The 13,892-nt window shown below is 42.0% G+C and overlaps 1 protein-coding gene across 1 annotated transcript in view; it reads left to right on the forward strand.

The window, feature by feature from the left end:
* The window catches only part of LOC139186120 (ATP-binding cassette sub-family C member 4-like), a 156,997-nt gene that overhangs the window by 44,039 nt on the left and 99,066 nt on the right, over positions 1-13,892 (forward strand). The window contains exons 10-11 of the mRNA XM_070799901.1: positions 5,943-6,032; positions 8,659-8,850. Of these exons, the coding sequence (XP_070656002.1) occupies positions 5,943-6,032; positions 8,659-8,850 (282 nt within the window). The remainder of the gene's footprint in view (positions 1-5,942; positions 6,033-8,658; positions 8,851-13,892) is intronic.

The following is a 13,892-nucleotide window of genomic DNA, read 5'->3' on the forward strand; positions in this document are numbered from 1 at the left end:
TACAAAATTGATAACCAATACCAAAAAGCAAAAATTAAAAATCTAGAGTAGAGTTTGGAATTTCAAAAATACAATGTTAAAAAAAAAAGAAGAAGAAGAAAACATAAAGAGAGAAAACAAACAAACAAAAACAAACAATGTCACAAAAATTATAAAGAAAATACAGGTACAAAATTGATATCATTCAGATATACAATGTTATATAAAAGAAGAAGAGAAAGAAACAGAGAAGAAGAAAAAAAGAAGTCACAGAAATTATATAAAAAAAAAAAAACTATAGGTACAAAATTGATAACAAATACCAAAAAGCGAAAATTAAAAATCTAGAGTAGAGTTTGGAATTTCAAAAATACAATGTTAAAGAAAAGAAGAAGAAGAAAAAAAAACAAGGTCAAAAAATTATAAAATATATATATATGAAGTTTGCTGAAGAAGAAAAAAATAGGGTCTTTTTTTTTTTGCAAAGTAATAGGTTATAAAAGTGAAAATTAAAGGAACAATAGAGGACTTAAAAATTTTTTTTTAATTAAAAAAAGAATGATCGTAAAAATAATAAAAATATATCTAGGACTTTCTTGGTTTTGTTGTGGGTGTTGTGGGTTCAGTTCATTTTTGGCTAGTTCCTTGGTCAGACTTCCATTTCTCAAGATCTATAGGCCCCTTCCTATGTAGTCCGTAGTAACCACAGGGTTTTGATCTATTGCCTGTAGCTTCCAAGGCGTTTCCCTCTGTTATATCTTCTTCTGTTTGCTAGTCTCTTCAGTATCTGGTTTCCACCCTGACACAAAGGGGACGGTGGAGGACACTTTTTTTTTTTTTTTTTTTTTTAGGCTTACTTGTTCAGTCGCGCTGTGGGGAGGGAGGGAGGGATGCTGCAAACAAATAACACTGGCATGGGCTCGCAGTGCCTCAGCCACCCTGGGTCTGCCCCCGCTCACGGTGCGTGTAGCCTCCCTGCCCACACTGCTCGGGCTCTAGGTTGTTCCGCCGGGAACAATCCGAGGCCGGCCATGGGTTGCATGCACCTCCCAGGTCCAAGCCGCTCAGGTTCAGGCACTCGGGTAGTCCTCAGAGGTGCAGACTCAGTTGGGCCTGTGTTTTGTGCTCTTCCCAGGTCCGAGCAGCTCAGGTGATGAGGTGTTTGGCGAACGCCAATGCTGCAACTTATCGCCTCCCCACCACTCGGTTATCTGGGTGTAAAACCGGCGCACCTTCTCAGGCAGATGTTGACCGTCCAGACCCCCAAGAAGTTTTAGTTAGCAAAGAAGCCTGCTTAGAGTTTTATAGATAATGTCTCTCTGGGGCTGCAATTGCCCTCTTCCGGCTCTGGCTGCCTGTCACCAGAGGGGGAAGGTCTGCAGCCGGCTATCTCTGTTCAGTCCTTTGTTCCGTGCGCGGGCTTGGCGGTCTTAGGTTGGGGCTGGCTTTTCGCGTGGTAGATATCCCACAGTCTGGTTTGCTAGCCCAAAATATTTCGCTCAGATAGCGCTCAGGGTATTCAGGCCAGATTCTTACTCTCAGCGATGCAGCCCGCGCCGCGCCTCCCTGCCCAGCCCCCCACTTGCTAATGGCGGATGCAGGCGTCTGCACTGCTTCTCCGCTGGGGGAGTTCCCGTAGGGCTCACAATCTGCGAGTTTTCATTGTTTATTTATTTTTTCTTCCTGTTATGTTGCCCTCTGTGCTTCCAAAGCTCGGCACAGATTCAGCAGTGAGAAGGTTTCCTGGTGTTTGGAAACTTCTCTCTTTTTAAGATTCCCTTCCCGGGACGGAACTCTGTCCCTCCCTCTTTTGTCTCTTTTTTTTGTCTTTAATATTTTTTCCTACCTCCTTTCGAAGAGTTGGGTTGCTTTTCTGGGTGCCTGATGTCCTCTGCCAGCATTCAGAAGTTATTTTGTGGAATTTACTCGACGTTTAAATGCTCTTTTGATGAATTTGTTGGGGAGAAAGTGTTCTCCCCGTCCTACTCCTCCTCCATCTTCTAAATATTTTCAACTGAATGTTATCTCTTATGCTGCTGCTGCTGCTGCTAAGTCACTTCAGTCATGTCTGACTCTTAGTGACCCCATGGACTGTAGCCCCCCAGGCTCCTCCATCCATGGGATTTTCCAGGCAAGAATACTGGAGTGGGGTGCCATTGCCTTCTCCAGTTATCTCTTATAGCACTCACTAAAAACTAACAGCCATGGCACCATAATAACATTTTTTTGTGAGGTACCTAGACTGTTACTTCTGAGGGAGACACAAAAATGTGAGGTAAGCGTACCTTTTCCCAGAAACTTTTAATGCCAGAGATATTAAACAATTAAGGCACTTGAAAACATTAGGGATATGTATAAACTTGCAAGTAAAAGAAACCATAGCTGTACCAGCAAGCAGTGAAGACATAATAAATCTTCATTTTGTGAATCTTTAATTATCTAAAAGTAAGGAATTTTGGCTTAAGAAATGGTCAGAAACAGCTTGTCATTTCTTATTATAAAATATTGAAAACCAAGTGCTGAATTCAGCCACTGTAGGCTAAAGAAACCAAAACAAAAAAGCTTTAATTACCTGGAGACTTAGTGAGCAAAAGCTCACTAAAGCCCCTGAACTAATCCTGTGTGTCAAAGGCAGGGAAGAAGGATTTCTCTAAAGCTGAAAAAACTAGTGCTTCATAAAGAAACTAAAGAAATGAAAGTATGCATGCTTATACCACAGGGATTTAAACGGAGAAAGGATAGAGAGGAAAGAAAATGTATGATCTGTTTACCCAGGGCAATCATCATTAAAAATCTACAGTAATCTGATCAACTAAAAATTTTTCCTGAAATTGCACTGCTCCCATTTACTGTGTTAAAACTTAAAATGATTGTCTCATTAAAGAGTTAGTAAATGATTCTAAAATAACTTTTTTCTTACCTCATAGAAGTTACTTTTTAAGATAGCTTGGTGGAAATCTTTTTAAGGTAGAACAGTGTTAGGATACTTTTTTGAAATACAACGGAAAATATAATTAAGTCAACTTTATACTTTGTAACAGTCATAAGAAAAATTCAGCATGGTTCTATAGATGAAGGTTTTTGACTTTGTATAAATCCTATAAGTTACTTAGACTTGAAATAAAGTAGGTAAGTTTTCAGTTAAATACTAACAGTATGGTATTTTAAAGCAGATTTTTTTATGGCCCACATCACAGTTACATCCTCAGACCAACTTTTCCCTTCTTTAATGTGAGATAGCAAATCACCAACATTTTACATTAACCCTAGTCTTTAAGGCATTGTTTTTAATTTCTAAATGATTCAAGGTACTTTACAAGTATGAACAATAATCTGTTATAGTTTGCTATTTTTGTATCCTTTCCATTCATTTCTTTAAATCTGGAACATAGCATCTTTTTCTCCATGTAGAAAAAATAACTATTATAATTATAGTACAAAATTTTACTCTAAGGATACTAAATTTTTAAATTTATTCCACTTTTGAAATGATAGCCTGCTGAGCTATCATTTACCTGGGGACTGCTGAGCAACTTTCACTGCAACTGCAAAAGGATCATGAGGTTGTCTGCACTGGACAGTGTTTTCCATCACTTACAGAGTTACATTTGGCATGTTAAGGAGAGAGAATCTAATCCCACAGTAGCAGCCGTTTGAGGTAATAGAAAATAGCCCAGAAGGATTCATGCAGAACATTTTAAATATTCCCTTTGAGCAAAATGATTTAACTGATTTTTTTTCAAAGGTGATGCTCCTATATGCATCTTTTAAAAAATTAAAGATCGTGGAATAGCATCTTCCATATGGGACATATTGAAAAATAATGTTTTGGTTTCAGTGAATTACACTTCAGTGCTTGTTAATTTCGAAGGTCTATTTTCAGAGGATGGGGTTAGTGTTAGTCACTCAGTCATGTCCAACTCTGTGCAACCCCATGCACTGTAGCCCACCAGGCTACATGTCCATGGAATTCTCCAAACAAGAATACTGGAATGGGTATCCATTCCCTTCTCTAGAGGATCATCCCCACCCAGGGATCAAACCTGGGTCTTGCACATTGCAGGCAGATTCTTTACCATCTGAGCCACCAGGGAAGCCCACAGAGTGTGGTAGTTTTGTGTTTTAGATTTGCAGAATTTACGGAGAAAAAAAAAATTATAGCCTGCACACCCAAGACAAGGAGAATTCCTCCAAAGAACCTGGCTGCCTCAGAGGCAGACTTTGGCACAGGTTGTGAGGTCAGAGTTAGAGGGGTAGCTTTTACCTTTCGTTAAGTCCAAAAAGCAGTAGTATTAGCAACTTTAGCATCAAAACAGGAAACATAGCTTTTATGGTTTCCCAGATTTCTGGTGCTGCAGAGGTGCCCCTGAGGAGTGGCAGCACTGGGGCTCTCGTGGTGGTGCTCAGTAAAGCTGGATTGTGGTCACATCAGGGCCAGGCTGGTGCCCTGAGCTGGTCATCACACAGAGCATGGCCAGGCAGCCCGCGGCCCAGAGCAGCAGGTGGGGGAACCCAACAACGCGTCTTCCGTGCAGGTGTTCAAGTGGACCTGTGGCGCCCAATGCTGCATCTGTCCCTCTGTCCCCTGTGTCCACCCTGCCCCCAGTGTGTGCAGGTGTCCATTGAATTGCTTTTGTGCCAGCTATGCAGCATTTTAGAATGAACTGTCTTGTTCTTTCAAGAGCTTAAAAACATGGTCACAGACTTCTGTGCAAATTGCATTATAGTACAGAACACCCTTTTCTGTTCTCCAGGCCTTGCCTGTAGAAGGACTGTGCCCCTTGCTGGGGTCATTAGTAATTAAGGCTGTCTGGGTTAGGTCATGGGTGAGAGAGCCTTGGAGGGAGAGGCAAAATGAGGACTGCAGCTTGGGAGGCAGCATCTCAGATAGTTCTGAGAGACTGCTCCAAAGAGGCAGTGGGGAAGGTCAGTATATAAGGGTTTTTGGTGAAGGGGGAGTTCAATACCATGAAGCACTCATTTGACAAAAGGGTTTTTCCTTAGTCATGAGGCTCTGATGTCACCATGCAGGGATTTAGTGCTTCTCTGGATATGAGGAGATGCAAGTATTGAGATCATAAAATCTGTTCCTAAAAACATCCAATTATCTAAAGGCCTGTCCCACCAGATTCCCTGCAGTAGAGTGCTTCACTCCACCATGAACTCCCTCAGGGGTTGATGAAAGTCAGCAGCTATAGCAGCATGGCGTTCAATCTCCATAGAGGCAGATGGCAAATGCCTTTGTTGTTCACTCATTGGCCATGCCCTTGGTAAGTGCCGCTTTGTAGTTAACACTACCGACTCCAGTATTCTTGGGCTTCCCTAGTGGATCAGCTGGTATAGAATCCGTCTGTAATATGGGAGACCTGGATTCGATTCCTGGGTTGGGACGATCCCCTGGAGAAGGGAAAGGCTACCCACTCCAGTGTTCTGGCCTGGAGAATTCCATGGACTGTATATTCCATGGGGTTGCAAAGAGTTGGACAGGACTGAGCGACTTTCACTTTCAGTTTATTTGATAAAGGACCAGGCATGCTAGATACTTATGCTGTCCTCTTGTGGAGATTAATGAGACAGTTATAAACCAAGGGTCCTGATGAAAACTTACAAATGATTAAAAACTTCCCATACTGAATATTCTATTGAGTACATTATTTAATAAACTAGTGTGCATCATTCAGTTTGCATTTCAGGCAGTTGTCTTGTTTTCTCTCCTACTTAAATTCTGTTGGTGTCTAGAGCTCTGTCTATGTAAATCTGATAAAAGAAGGAGGCTTCCTAAAGGCAACTAAAACTACTTCAAACCCCCTAAGAGACAGGATTGGATGAAAAGGCCTTCAGGACACAGTATCTTAAAATAGGAAGGAGAAAAATATGAGTTAGTATCAATGACTATACTATTATGTTATTTCCTCTACTTTCTAAAGTAATGTGGGTACATTTCTATAAATTTTAATTTTCAGGCATCAGAGACTCCAACCCTACAAGGCCTTTCCTTTACTGTCAGAGCTGGTGAACTGTTAGCTGTGGTTGGACCTGTGGGAGCAGGAAAGGTAAGTTGTGATGCCTTTTGTCAGCCTGATGCAGCACCACAGCCCCTGTTAAATCCTCAAAGTGGAGCCGAGAGCTGAGTGTACCTAGAACAGCGTTTCTCTAGGTGTGTTCCATGGAACATTCGTTTTGCAAGATTTAGTGGCGAATAAACCTGGATAAATGCACACTGTGTTTTCCTTCTTGGTGCTTCATGGTGCATATTTAGGAACTGCTTGTAGGGAGTTTGGACGTCTCAGAGAAGGAGATTATTTATGTGGCAGCTGTTCAGGATGGACAGACAGTGGGGACTTCTTTTTGTCACAGAGACCCCTCCAGGAAGTCTGGAGGTTGATAAGGCTCTTCCAGGAAGCTCTGAGCATTTCCTCACATGATGACTTAATCCTGTTAGTGCGTGTGTAGTGAATGTGCAGCCACATGCTGGAGATAAAGGTATAGATGTGAGCAAGACCCCTACGCCTCTGCCCTCCAGAGGCAACCAGGTTCTGGGGTGAGACAGATATGCAGGCAGGTTATTTCAGCCCAGTGTGGTGAATGCTCTGATGGTGTGGACATAGGAATGTCATTTCTCTGTGTTACAAGAGATTTGAAGGACATGTACATGTGCACTTAGTGTCCTGTGTTTTGTACAACGAAATATAGAAACCTAAATGTGGAATGTGCACACGAGAGGGTGATGATTTCCTCCATGAAGGACTTTTTAAAAAATTTATTTCTAATTGGATGATAATTGCTTTACAATATTGAAAGGTTGTTGTTGAATGAAAAGACGCTGGGATTCTTGGCCTCCAGAGGAGAACAATTCAATCTGGGGCCAGAGATGAGGCTTGATCGCTCAGAGCTTGTGTATAATAAAGTTTTATTAAAGTATAAAGGAGACAGAGAAAGCTTCTGACATAGGCATCAGAAGGGGACAGAAAGAGTACCCCCCTGCTAGTCTTCAGCTGGATGTTATATAGTCACTAGCAGTCTGTTAATGAAAGAAAGGAATGTCTTAAAACTCAGAATGGCACCAGGCACCTCACCCATAAGATGCATTTTGGGATAATCTTGGCATCAAATGGTTCATCCTGGGCCATAAAATAATTAACTTGAATCTTGTAGAAGGGCAGATTACCATACAAATAGTTTCATGTACATAGATTAGGGCAACAATATCTGAGTATAACATATTGGTTTGTCAAGTAGGTTCTGAGCCATGAGGCAGAACCAACTTGAAGACAGAGTTTGGGGTAAATGCATAGCACATTAGCATAGCTTAAGACAAACATTTCCATAAGAAAAATGCATTGGTTATCTCAAGGTTTGAGAATAGTTAACTTCAGGTGAAACCAGGTGTCATTATGGCAACACAGTATTTTAAGAGAAACCTCCCTTTAAATTTGTATAGAGAAGGAAAAAAAAAATATTGCCAGTTTGTTTCCTCCTGCCACTTAAGAGAGATAAAAATGTCTGACACTTGCAGTCTCCTCCCTTTGGAGACCCCTGGCCTTACTGCCTATTACCCTCTCAATATTGTATTGGTTTCTGCCATACATCAACATGAATCAGCCATAGGTATACATATGTTTTCTCTCTCTTGAACCTCTTTCCCATCTTTCATCCCATCCTACCCCACTAGGTTGTCACAGAGCCCAGGATTTGAGTTCCCTGGGCATGATGGACTTCTGTTCTTCAAATACAACAACCTCAGAGTTCTTTTAAATAATAATCTTTGGATATACTCTTCACACATAGCTTTAAAAAAGCTTTTTAAAATATATTTATTTATTTACTTGGTTGCATTGACATCATAGAGTGCATGGCATCTCTAACTGTGGCATGTGGGCTGAGTTGCCCTGGGGCATGTAGGATCTTAGTTCCCTGACCAGGGGACTAGGGATCTAACCAGATCCTCTGGCACTGGAAGGTAGATTCTTCTTTTTTTTAGTGTTTATTATCTGGATATAATTGTTTTTTTCAGCGTTTTCTTTTGTACTGGGGTGTAGCCAGTTAACCGTGTTGTGATAGTTTAAGGTGAACAGTGAAGGGTATATGCCAACCATTCTCCCCCAAACTCCCTTTCCCTCCAGGCTACCATGTAACAGTGAATGGAGTTCCATGTGCTGTGCAATAGGTCTTTGCTGGTGATCCATTTTAAATACATCAGTGTGTACTTACCTGTCCATCCTGAACTCCCAAACTGTCCCTTCTGCCCATCCTGGAAGGTGGATTCTTAACCACTGACCCAACAGGGAAGTCCCCACATAGCTTTTTAAGAACAAGTATTTGTCAAGTAAAAGATACCCAGATGCAGGAACAACTGCATTAAACATCAGATACACAAAATACACATCCTGCTGGTCTGCTCTGCTAGTGAAGGATGTTAGACATTCTTAGTCTTTGCTGAGTAGAGCATTTAATCTGGAGCAGGCTGAGTAGATTGTTATCATGTTAATATTCCTTATCAATCTTTAGTTTATATTGACCAATAGTGCTCTTTTCCATTTTTTCTTGCATCTTCCAGAGCTGTACTTTATCCTGTTCTGATATCCTTGGTCAAGCACCAGGGTTGGGTTCGCTGTGCTGTGGGGCATGTTCCGTACTAAGTGCTGCCTGTTCACGTGTGTGTGTTGCCATCTGTTGCAGTCGTCACTGTTAAGCGCTTTGCTGGGGGAGCTGCCCCCGAGACAGGGGAAGGTCAGCGTGCTCGGGAGGATCGCGTATGTTTCTCAGCAGCCCTGGGTGTTTCCAGGAACTGTGAGGAGTAACATTTTATTTGGGAAGAAATATGAAAAGGAACGATATGAAAAAGTAATAAAGGCTTGTGCTTTGGAAAAGGTGAGTAATGGTTCTTGAGTTGCATGTACTGGTGTTTCAAATAATAATAATAATATTGGTTTAAATCTAAGATTTGTTGAAAGTTCTTTTTATATTTTTTTAATTTGAAAGGACTTTTATTTGTTGCTTTAAGCTGGACTTCTGGGTAAGTATGTAGTCATATACATTGCTGTTTTAATTCTGATGTGATAATGATATGGTCACAGAATGCTTTTGTTTCATTTGGTAAAGTTTCATTTACTTTTAGATTACTTTTTCAATGGACAATTAACAAAAATTTGTAAGAATAGAGAGCACCATGTAATGAACCCTCATGTTCCCACCCCCAGGGTCAGCAGGGGTCAGCTGGTGGCCAGTCTTGCTGAGTCTTTATCCCTGCCCGGTGCCACCCCTCCACCCAACACCCCACCCCATCCCCTGGGACTCTAAAGCAGATCCTAGACCACAGATTAGTTCATCTGTAAACATTTCATTATTGTTGTTCAGTCACTAAGTCCTGTCCGACTCTTTTCATCTCCACAGACTGCAGCATGCCAGGCTTCCCTGTCCTTCACTATCACTTGGAGTTTACACAAACCCATGTCCATTGAGTCGGTGATGCCATCCAATCATCTCATCCTCTGTCGTCCCCTTCTCCTCTTGCCCTCAGTCTTTCCCAGTGTCAGGGTCTTTTCTAATGGGTTGGCACTTCGTATCAGGTGGCCAAATTATTGGAATTTCAGCTTTAGCCACCATCCTTCCAATGAATATTTAGGATTGATTTCCTTTAGGATTGACTGGTTTGATCTCCTTGCAGTCCAAGGGACTCTCAGGAGTCTTCTCTAGCACCACAATTTAAAAATATCATTTATTTGACACTCAGCCTTGGTCACTCTCATATCCGTACATGACTACTGGAAAAATAATAGATTTTACTATAAGGACCTTTGTTAAAGTGATGTCTCTGCTTTTTAATACGCTGTCTAGGTTTATCATAGCTTTTCTTCCAAAAAACAAGGGGCTTTTAATTTCATGGCTGCAGTCACTGTCTGCAGTGATTTTTGAGCATAAGAAATTAAAATCTGTCACTGTTTTCACCTTTTTCCCATCTCTTTCCACCTTTTCCCCATCTATTTGCCATGAAGTGATGGGACCAGATGCCACATAAATCCACAATAAACATATTCTGTTACCATAGGCAATATAGTATATAACATTTGTCTGTATATTATCTTTAACCAGTTTTTAAAACTTTTTCAAAACAAGTTTTTATAAAAAGCTTTTAAGGCTTTTAAAAACTTTTAGGCATTACATAGTTAAAGGTATCATGTTGATAAATTCTAATTTGATATTTTCCCACATAAATTATTTACCTTAAAAACCCCTCTTGGATGCCTATAAGTTTGTAATTTCATGTTTCTAAGTTTGTAATGTGTAAAAAAACACATTCCTGCCAACTTGGACATCTTCTTTTCAGATTGCCTTGACAATCATAGGATAATAAGTGTGTTGATCCTTCTGTGTCTAGGTATAGAGGCCTTCAAGACTTGAATTAGTTTAGTGTTACCTTCATTTCAAATATGCTCTTCAGTCACCACCTGGGCAGCCTGATATGAAAGAGCAGAAGACTCTGAACTGACATGAGCTGGTTCAGATTCCAGCTCTTCTGTTTAACAGCTAACTACCCTCAGACCAGTGATGTGACCTCACTTAGTCTCAGTTTCCTCATCTGTTAAATCGGGCCAGTGTTTCCTGTGAGCTTATTGTGAGGATTAGAAATAATCAGTGTCAGGGTCCAGCACAGTGCTTAGTGCACAGATCTTACCCCCCAGGAACTGAGAGAAACTGTGTGCACGTGTACAAATGATGGAGCAGAATAAGACGGGTCCTTCATGAGAGATGAGAGTTGTAAACAGAGCCTTAGGAGCCCAGCAGGAAGCGATGAGTCCAGGATGGTTTCATGAAAGAGTGTGTTTGGGCTGAGCCTGGAAAGATGGGTGGGATATTGACAGGCTGTGAGAGGAGGGGCGATTCCAAGTGGAAGAAAAGCTGTGAAGGAAGGTGTGTTCTTCCCACTACTTGACTCCTCTGCCAGGGCCTCATGCCTGGCCCACATTAACCATTTCAGCACTAAATGGTGGTGTCTCTACTGTAAGTCTCCTCCATCCCTGAAGGGCCTTTGACGTACTTCTGGATGGATGGCATCAAACCTGCATTGCCATTTCCTAGTTTGCCTCTAGTGTGTGTGTCTGCTGTTCAGTGAAAATTGGTGAAATTTAACTTAAAGGAAAATAATGTGAGTAAAAACACCTTCCTGTCAGTGGGAGGAATTGTCATATATGCTCAAGTCAGGCTTTTCCCTTTAACCTAATCAGAAAATGGTGGCTGGGAAATTAGACTGACTTGGATTTTACATCAAATCCTTAGAAACATTTTTCCCATTTGGGGCTGGTCCATAAATAATTGCCAGAGTCAACAACACACTCTCAGTCCTGCTACCAGATTTGGAGAGCCTGTTTCTTGTGCCCTAACTGTGCTGAGTGAATGAGTGGATTTCAGTGTCTTTTCTAGAACAGGGTTAAGATTTCTGTGCCATGACATGTTACTATTTTGAGAAACAAAATGAAATAACGTAGAATTAAAGCATAAAAGCTAAGTAGAACAGTTTGCAAGGACTTCAACAGTGAAACAGAGGCCAACAACTCTGTGCGCCCGTGTGTGTGTGTGTAGAGCTGGGAACCTATCTTAAAATGGCTCATTGTTCATGAAAACCAAAGCAAGGGATAGTAATAACTTCTGAACTTGTCAAAGAAAGAAAGTGAAATAATGATGAATTTTCATGACAGTGCAATTGCTGCCTTTCATTTTATGTACCCCACTTTAGCTTTGAGTGAGCAGGGAACCTGTGTTTGTCTGTGTGTCTTTGTGGCTATCAGTGTGGGTTATGATGGACACGCTTTCTTTCTTCTCCTTATGGTCATTTCTTTGCATGTTATGATCCACGGGGTCCCATGTTGGTTTGATGAGAAAATAGGCATCAACCACAGTAGCAAGTTACAATCAATTCCTGTCCTTTTTCCATTTATGGAGGGTGTTCATACATAGAGTCTCACATTATCCTTGAGTTTGCTGCTGCTGCTGCTAAGTCGCTTCAGTCATGTCCAACTCTGTGCAACCCCAGAGATGGCAGCCCACCAGGCTCCCCCGTCCCTGGGATTCTCCAGGCAAAAATACTGGAGTGGGTTGCCATTTCCTTCTCCAATGCATGAGAGTGAAAAGTGCAAGTGAAGGCGCTTAGTCATGTCTGACTCTTAGAGACCCCATGGACTGCAGCCCACCAGTCTCCTCCATCCATGGGATTTTCCAGGCAAGAGTACTGGAGTGGGGTGCCATTGCCTTCTCCGATCCTTGAGTTTAGTGACTCTTATTTCTGCAGCACATTCTGTAGAAGAGGAACTCAAGACTTAGGGAGATTAAAGGACTTGTTTATCATGGAGACACCAGTGTGCCACCTGCTTTCTCCCCAGATTTGCTCAAGTAGAGACAGACAGTGAGGGCGTCATCTGCAGAAAGTAGTGCTGTGTATCTTAGACTGATGCCTGAGGGGTTTAATAGATAATTCAAAGATTTCTAATATAATAATTGTGTAACTTTAACCTGATTGTTATCTTGTCATTTGGGGATATTCTTGTCTTTTTTTTTTTTTTTTTTAATTTCCTCAGATACTCAAGGGAAAAGAGAATGATTTGTCTATTTACTTCTTAAACAATATTCAAATATAACTTATGGTAGATTCCCAGATCCTGAAGTCAAAACATCATATCCTTTTTAACTTTGAATCTTTCCTGGTTCTACAGACAAGCAACTACTTAGTTCAGCTGATCTGCTGGTGCCCATTGAGCACATTGTCTCTTTCCTTTTGGTTTTCCTGCCCAGCCTGCTCTTTCTGTCCCTATTTCTTGTACAGACCTTGTCTTTCACTGTGTCATTTGCCTTATGTATCACTGTGAAGACATTGGTCAGGTGTTATCCCTTCTCTGAAAGTGGGAATCAGAGACCAAGAGCAGCAAAACTGATAACTTGAAATAAATCCTGAGCCTTCACCTCCTGGGCCACCAGCCCTCACACCTGTGTCTCTAGCACAGACCTTCACACCTGCATGTCCAGCTGCACAGTGATATCACTGAGAGGTCATCTCAGCTTGTCCACAAGAGAAGTCTTCTAAACCTGCCTCCACCATCTTCTCCAACATCGAGACCCTATCCTTCCCTTTCCTCAGCCCAACACCACAGTCTCCTCTTCTCTTACAGGCCACACCCATCCCGTCAGCAGGTCTTACAGACTCCGTCTTCCAAGTGCGTCTGGAGTGTAACCCCGTCTCTCCATTTTCACTGCTCCCTAGATTATTCTAGTAGCCTCCTCACTTGTATCTGCCCTCACCCTCCCCCCCCATTACTTCCTATTTTCCACAAAGCATAGAAGTGATTCTTTAAAAAACCTCAGACCATGTCAGTCCTCCCTTCTTCCCCTCCCCCTGTTACTGGGAGTGACCCCAGGCTCCTCCTGCTCCATCTCTGCCCTCACTCCCCTCATTCCTACTCTGCTCCCACTTTCATGACCTCCTTGCTTGTCCTGAACCCCTTGGGCATCTCCCCGTGGCCCCTGCACTTGCCCCTCCCTCTGTGAGGAGCAGCCTCTCCAGGTCTGCCTGAGCTGCCCCTGCCTGCCAGATCTGCTCACACACCCTCTGAGAAGAGCCCTCCCTGCCCAGTGTGGACTCACTTCCCCCCTTTAGTCTCCATCCCCCTGAGCAGCTTCCTTTTCCTTCTTGTCCTCAGTACTTTCACTGAGGTTAATTTTCCATATTGTCCATCTCCCACCATGGAGAGAAGCTCTAGGGGCTTTGTTTCCTCATGGCTGAATTCATTGTGCCCAAAAGAATGCCTGGAGTATTATCAGTCCTCAGTAAATATTTGTAAAATGGTCAAATGCATAAATGCTTTGAAAAAATGCAGAATAAAAACCAGCGAAAAGCCCTGAGAGGTTTTTTGTTTTTGTTTTTT

This window comes from Bos indicus, chromosome 12 (assembly GCF_029378745.1).
Source record: "Bos indicus isolate NIAB-ARS_2022 breed Sahiwal x Tharparkar chromosome 12, NIAB-ARS_B.indTharparkar_mat_pri_1.0, whole genome shotgun sequence".
In the NCBI taxonomy this organism is placed as follows: Eukaryota; Metazoa; Chordata; class Mammalia; order Artiodactyla; family Bovidae; genus Bos; species Bos indicus.